Source organism: Phalaenopsis equestris, unplaced genomic scaffold (genome assembly GCF_001263595.1).
Source record: "Phalaenopsis equestris unplaced genomic scaffold, ASM126359v1 Scaffold000032, whole genome shotgun sequence".
NCBI classification, from domain to species: domain Eukaryota; kingdom Viridiplantae; phylum Streptophyta; class Magnoliopsida; order Asparagales; family Orchidaceae; genus Phalaenopsis; species Phalaenopsis equestris.
In genome coordinates this window covers 10,464-17,746 of record NW_018164474.1, presented here as the reverse complement: position 1 = coordinate 17,746, position 7,283 = coordinate 10,464, and the positions used below count along the sequence as shown (strand labels likewise).

Genomic DNA, 7,283 nt, shown 5'->3' with positions numbered 1-7,283 from the left:
TTTTACTCTCAATTCTTATATAATTACATATCTAACAACCAAACTTTCATTCTTTTCAAATATCTAACCTTACGTGTGCATGAAGAGTTGTATTAAAATGCAAAGTGTAAGTTTCAGAAATATAAATACGTAGGAATTTAGTGGTATGTATGTAAAACCATTGACTCTTTAATTTTGTCGGCCATTGAAGCTACACCAACTTTTTGTATGGATATATTCATTACGCATTTTGTCTCTTACAACAACAAGCCTTTATCCCACTAAATGGTTTAGCCAAGAAAATGCTTTTTCTCCACTGCCTAATGTTAAGTGTCATATTTTCATTTAATTCTAATACATTATGATCCTTTTTTATAAAATATGTCCAAATCTTCTTAGGTCTACTTCTGTCTTTCTTCACATAAGTTGAATCTAAATCATCTACTCTCCTAACCAGATCATCAGATGGACGATGTCAAAAGTGAGCAAACCATCTAAGATGACTCTCTCTAATCTTTTCCACCAATGAAGCTACACAAACCCTATCACGAATATATTCATTTTTCATTTTGTCTATGTGTCAAACCACCCATCCATCTAAGCATTCTCACCTTCAGCAACACTTAAATTTGTTTTAAGCTTCTCTTTTAAAGGCCAACATTCTATGCCATAGAACATTGCAAGCCTCATGACCATAATTTTCCTTTAAGTATAAGTGGTATTTTCTATCACACAATAGGCCAAATGCATTCCTCTACTTCAACCAACCTACTTAAAATCTACTAATCACATCCCCATCTAAATCACCATCACTTTAAACAAGAGACCCGAGATTTCTAAAACGTTCACACCTTTTAATGACTTGATCACTCGTAGTTACAACTCTGCCACTAAAACTCTTACTACTAAAATTACATTTCAGTTATTCAGTTCTAGATTTACTTAAATGAAGTCCTTTAGACTCCAGTTTACTTCCATAATTTAAGTTTTTCCTCAACTATTTCTCTAGCCTTATCCATAAGAAGGGTATCACCGGCAAAAAACATACACCATAGTGCATCCTTCTATAAATGTTTGGCAAGTGCATCCATAACTAAAGCAAATACATATGGGCTTAAAGCCAATCCCTAATATAATCCAACTGAAATAGGAAAATATTAGGTCAATCCTCCTAGTTACTAAACCATAAACCTTAAGAACATTCTTCACAATAAACGAAAATGAAAAGGAAAACGAAGACAAGAAGTTACCTTCCTTGATTGTTTTGAGTAAGAGAGGAGCTAAAGGAGGAGAAAAATGGTAGTTTTAGGTAAGTATGAGCAGCGAATTTGTCATCGCGTTCCTAGCTAGCTCCTATTGTGACTATATCGTGAAGGTTCGGTGACGAAGGTGATGGATGGTTTTGGATGAAACAGAGAGGGGTGGAGGGACATGCAAGGCTTTCAGGGAGATGAGAGATGTAGGCGAGGGCTTTGGGTAGAGAGGAGTAACGTAGGTGAGGGGGGAGGATTAGGGCAAGACCAGGAGGGACGCAATTTAGTTGGTATAAAGAAATATTTCTAATGACTTATAGACGACTTTCAATTTGTTGGTTCTTAACACTATTACTGACAGAAATTTCTGTTTCTTATTAAAATACACGTCGATAAATACGCGACAGGTTCAAAGATAACCGATGAAATATGATCTTTAGTTAATATTTGCTTATAATCGATGGTTTAATGCATCGATAATAATTGAAAACCTCAACAAAATATTATTGTTGATAAATGACGACCTATCATGGAGTTATGTCGCGTAAATAACCAAAAGTAAAAGTTATCGCTAGACCGCTGAAAAGTAGAGCATTTTTTCAGACTTAAATTGAGGTCATTGCTTTCACTGTCGATTTTAGTGCTTTTTCATGTAGTGCTTCAATCTGAATATCGATTTTAGTCCATAATCTTTATTTCAATCCGAGTTCACACCTCCCCAAGAACGTCTCAAAATCGGTTGTTCATAAACCTACTCATAGCTCACACATCTCCCAACTCCGGCCTATATAGTCTGCAGATATTATCACAGCTCCTATAGCTCTAACTCCGGCCTTCGAGTCTTATAAACTTTATCACAGTTCATGCAACTCCCAACTCCGGTCTCTGAGGCCTAAGGACATAATTTGAGCTCCATGCTACTACTTTTGTAACGAATTACAATTTACGTGGCTCACAGCTTACACAACTCCCAACTCTTGCTTATGTGGCCTATGGACGTTATTGCGACTCCTTATTACAAAATTTTTTGTCAATCGGCGCTCTTGAAACACTCATCTACAACCCACATGGCCTATTACTATTGTTTTCAACTACGACATCTATGGCAAGCTAATGCTACAACCATCATATATAATATTCGCGGCGGACTACTGCCTCCATAGAAATCAACTACGGTCTTCGCGGACTGCTACAGTTTTTATTGCTGAAGTATTATTATGCATCAACTTTATAATTTCATCTTCTAACTCATGAGAGGAGTATGTTTATGTACTCACAATTATAGTATGTGGATTAGGCCTCGTGAATTTTTCCTATTTCTTGAGTTTTTCACTGGTATCTCTAATAATCACTTTAATTACCCGAGTTTTCTTGTGATATAAAAATATTAAATAACATTTCTTCGATCACAAATCTTTCGGCACACATTAATTAACACAAAAAATCCTATTTAAAGAGTCTAAGCATGATTGTATTGAAATATCCCGGTCCGCTTCGGGTTCTCTAAAATAAAATTTCCTGAGCAGCTCATAAAAAACTCAAGTCATTTCCGGGTACTCTATCAAATTTAAAAAACAAAGCAAAGCGTTAAAAGAGGCTTTTTCAGAACATCCAAACGGCGAAATACAACCCGCGACGGAACTGGAAAAACCAAAAAAAAAACAATTCAATAATTGCATCATGGAGCTAAATTCGAAAAAAAAAAAAAAAAAAAAAAAAGGAAAAACAATTCAATAATTGCATCATGGACCTAAATTAAAATTCTAAAGTGCAAAAACAGAAAGTTCAAGTAGTTTCCTGCAAAAGTCTCCCTCGGCCAGCAATCATTTCAGCAGCCGACCCCACCCCCGACAAGCCGACGCAGCGTCACCAAAGAAGGAGACCTGCCGGCGATTTTCCTGCAATCATCCTACCCATGCGTTGTACACGTGTCAAATCCCCCGGATTCAAATTTATAACCCACTATCACCAGTCAAATCTCACTTTTTTTAAAAGCCACCCGATTTATTACCCGTCTTACGAACCGGTCCCATTGGTGGGACCCACTTCGCAGGTTGACAATCGGGTCCCACTTTACAGTGAAGCACGGATGAGTTTTGCGCCTCACCAACTCTCATTTAAAATACGTATTCAATTTCCTGTCGGCTCACTTTCTATATATGTTGACAAGTCTTATCGCAGGAAATTCGAATTAGTTTCCTCTTCTGCTTCCCAAATTTTTTTTTTTTTTTAATTTTCTTTCTACTTATTCTGCTTTTCCTCTCTGTTTCTCCCTCATGGAGGACCTTCAGTTGACCATGGCCATACCAGGCTTGAGCTCCCCATCTGGCTCCGGCAAGTTCCCTTCCCTTCTTCAAAATTCGATTTTTTTCATGTTTAAGGCTTCTATTTCTTTCAACCAAGAAAAAAGTTTTGTTTTTTTTTTAATCTTAAGAAGAAAGTTGTTCTTTTCCTTGAGATAGAAGGGGGAGGAAGCAACGTGAGGGATTTGGACATGAATAGGCCGGCGAGTGGAGGGGAGGAGGAGTTTCCGGCTAGCGGGGAGGAGGGTGAGGAGGAAGATGGCGGTGATGGCGATGGAGATTGCGGCCACCGGCCGAAGAAGCTCCGGCTTTCCAAGGAACAGTCGAGAATGCTTGAGGAGAGCTTCAGGCAGAATCATACCTTGAATCCTGTAAGAAGTTGAATTAATTTAGTTTTGCAAATGGCAACTTTTGGGGAGTGATTTGTGATTTGACGGATGTTTGTGGGTGGAAATGTGCAGAAGCAAAAGGAGGCGTTGGCTTCGAAGCTGAGATTGAGGCCTCGGCAGGTCGAGGTCTGGTTTCAGAACCGCCGGGCAAGGTGAGTAGTACCTTTCATCCGCTTTTATTTTTTGGTTGAAAATGGCTTTCATTTTTTAATGGCGCTATTTATTTATTTATTTTTTAAATGGCCAGTTTTTCAGATGCCTTTGATTATTGCAATTGAAAATGGCAGTACGATGCTTTTCAAGTTGCTTGTGATTATTGCAATTGAAAATTTAGGGGCTGCTGATCTTTTCTTTTCTTTTTCTTAAAGCAAAAAATAATCACTAGGTTCATATTTGCATCTACATTTCTTTTCTGTATTTTACTTTAATGCTTTGAGAAGATGGTAAAATACACGAAAGCATATTTGTTCTCTCGTTTGGGGCAGCTTATTTGATGCGGTGGCGTTTTGAGAATGTACCTAACCTGTTTGGGTAAACTACATTTTAACAGCTTATGCTTTTTCAAAATGCTCAAAAAATATTTTCACGTCGCATCTATCTAGGTGGGGTAGGAGCTTTCTGACTGCGGTCTTGCTTCCAAAAAAATAAAAATTTATAATAGTTTTGGAGCAAATTATTTTTAATCAACTTATCAACGGATTATTCAATAAGCTACAGCTGCCCCAAATAGAAATTTTGTTTTATTTTCTTAAGTAATGTGATTGATATTTGAGTTGTGATTTTCGTTGGGTTTTAGAAGCATGCATTTAAATCAAGATAATTTATTATTCATAAAAAATAAAAACAAAATTTAACCTTCGAATATTCTTAGTATTTGATTTGACCACTCGTGTGAGGTCGAGCGCAGTGATCACAAGTTGGTGGCCATATCTTAACTCGCATTTTATATTTAACTCGTGCTGCGCGTGCTCATTTTTCAAATCATAACTTGCATTTTATAATATATAATTTATTTAATATTTAACAATAAGTACTAAATAATCTTTAAAAAAAATCGAAATTATTGTGATAAAGCTTGATTCATGATTTTCAGTCATCTAATACCAAAAAAAAAAATAATAATATATCATAAATTAAGGAGTTTGTTAGTGAGAAACTTATGATCTTATGGTTATAAGAAGTTCATCCCAAATTTACAAACTTTAAATTTTCATGTAGCCATAAAGAACATATTTTCCACTGCTCTGTTTGCTGAAGCAGTAGATTCATTTTTTCTTTGTTGGTTGCCGGAAAAGCAGAACAAAATTGAAGCAGACAGAGATGGAATGCGAGTATCTGAAGAGGTGCTTCGGATCCCTAACTGAAGAGAACAGGAGGCTGCAGAGGGAGGTGGAGGAGCTCCGAGCTCTGAGAGTTGCGCCGCCCACTGTCCTCTCCCCGCTCACTCGTCAGCCAATGCCGGCTTCCGCCCTCACGATGTGCCCTCGTTGCCAACGCCTCACAATGGCCACCCATCGCCGGCCGCCGTCTACCGCGGCCTAATTCATCCATCATAAGTATGTCTCAAGGGTAAGAAGTAGGAAGGTGGTGATATGTAATTTTGTTGTAGATATTTGATTGCACGAGTCTTGGTCGCTGACTGATGTTAGGCCAAGGATTTTGTACTGGTAAGTTGAGGTTTTATTAGTGTGCTTGCATTGGTTCAGTTTTATCTTGGAGAAAACTTGAGAGGGCTTTGTTCTTGTAGTATGAACAAAGTTTTACATGCCTACTTAAGTTGATTATTATAATTTATTTTATTTTTTTGTTAAGGTTTTAAGAGCTGAAATTGTGCGATTTTGTTTTTTTTTTCCTGGGTTGATCAATGCCATGGGTCATGATGATGAAAAATATATATTTATGTGGTATTTGAGGCATGAATGTATGATTGTTGTTGCATGATTGATTGTTATGTGTAATTAAAAATGTGAACGGGGGTTTTATGGTAAAGGATATAGGATTATTATATATGACTTGGATTTGCTTTATCATGTGATCCCGAATTAATGTTCTAATTGTGCAAAAGTTGAATCACTGCACTGTGTATTTTGGTTGTTGTTCAATGTGGGATTAAGAGAATCTATAAATTGTACTCTTTTATGTGGCTCTTTATTGCTTTAATTAGTCATAATCGTGCAATTTATTTGAATTTGTGCTTTTGCCATTTTGTCCTTAAATATAAGTTTAAGAGAATGTATAAAGTGTGTTCTCTCTTTCTCTATTTTGCAAAGGTTCATTGTTTACTATATCTCATCATTACATCTCAATTTCTAGTGTGCTTCATTTCTTGTCTTTTTGTTTATCTTCTTATCTCATAATCGTTAGATGTACTCTCAATATCTGTTATACCCGCATGTCAAACTTCACCTCAATCAATATATCTTCTTTATTTATTTTATTTATTTATTTTTCTTAATTAAAATTATTTGTTGTTTGGAAGTTTATGCCCAAATGTGTAATTCAATATAAAGTGAAGGAGAATAGCCGAACTCAGCATGAGCTAGGAGTACATGGTTGCCCAAGTTACTAGCTAAAGTATATAGAAAAAATTTTATACCAGGACCCCGGATGTCTGGACAGCGGCCCGAACATCTAGAGTCTGGATGTAAAATTTTCTCAAGTATATAAGGCATCAACCTTATTCTAAAGGTACTAGGCTAAGCTCAAAGGGTGCTCACCTAGGGCCCAAACTCAAACAACATTCATTTGGTTTGGAGTGGCTAAGCTTGGAGGACGATTGTCAATTTCAAAGGGCACTCATCGTACATTGAAGGCACTCATCCAAATCTCACAAAAAACCCTCCCATTCAAAGATAGTGACTTTATTTCATTAATTGACAAAACCATTAAACTATTCACAAGGCAATAATGATGCATATGTACTTGTAGGAATTATAAGAACCACGTTAATGAGTATGTAACAAACTTGTCATATTTTTAGTAGATTCAATTTTAATATTTGTTATAACGCTAAAAAAACTTATAAAAAAGGGATCAAATGACCAATTTAAGGAATATAAAGTATAATTCTTTAAATATATAAGTCATGAAGAAATAATTTTCACTTTTTAAAAGTGAAATGCAATATTTTATGTATAGGTTTAAAACACCACACACACACACACACACAAACACACACAGACACACACACTTTCTTTTTTTCTATTATTTCTCTTTAATCAATGCTCTTTTAAGATCTTTCAGCTCCTATAAGTTGTATTCAAGTATTTACCACAAATGAATTATCTAACATCTTTTTACGTATGATAAGCATCAATTGATGGTAGCTATAAATAGAGTTTCCTAATGATGAAGCATTT

The 7,283-nt window shown here is 36.0% G+C and overlaps 1 protein-coding gene across 1 annotated transcript; it reads left to right on the top strand.

Annotated features, from left to right (window-relative positions):
* Positions 1-3,442: 3,442 nt before the first annotated feature.
* Positions 3,443-5,621, top strand: LOC110018725 (homeobox-leucine zipper protein HOX3-like). Its single transcript, XM_020716137.1, has 4 exons — positions 3,443-3,566; positions 3,695-3,906; positions 3,997-4,076; positions 5,223-5,621. The coding sequence occupies exons 1-4, from the start codon at positions 3,509-3,511 to the stop codon at positions 5,464-5,466; spliced, it is 594 nt and encodes a 197-aa protein (XP_020571796.1). The 5' UTR covers positions 3,443-3,508; the 3' UTR covers positions 5,467-5,621.
* The last annotated feature ends 1,662 nt before the right edge of the window (positions 5,622-7,283 follow it).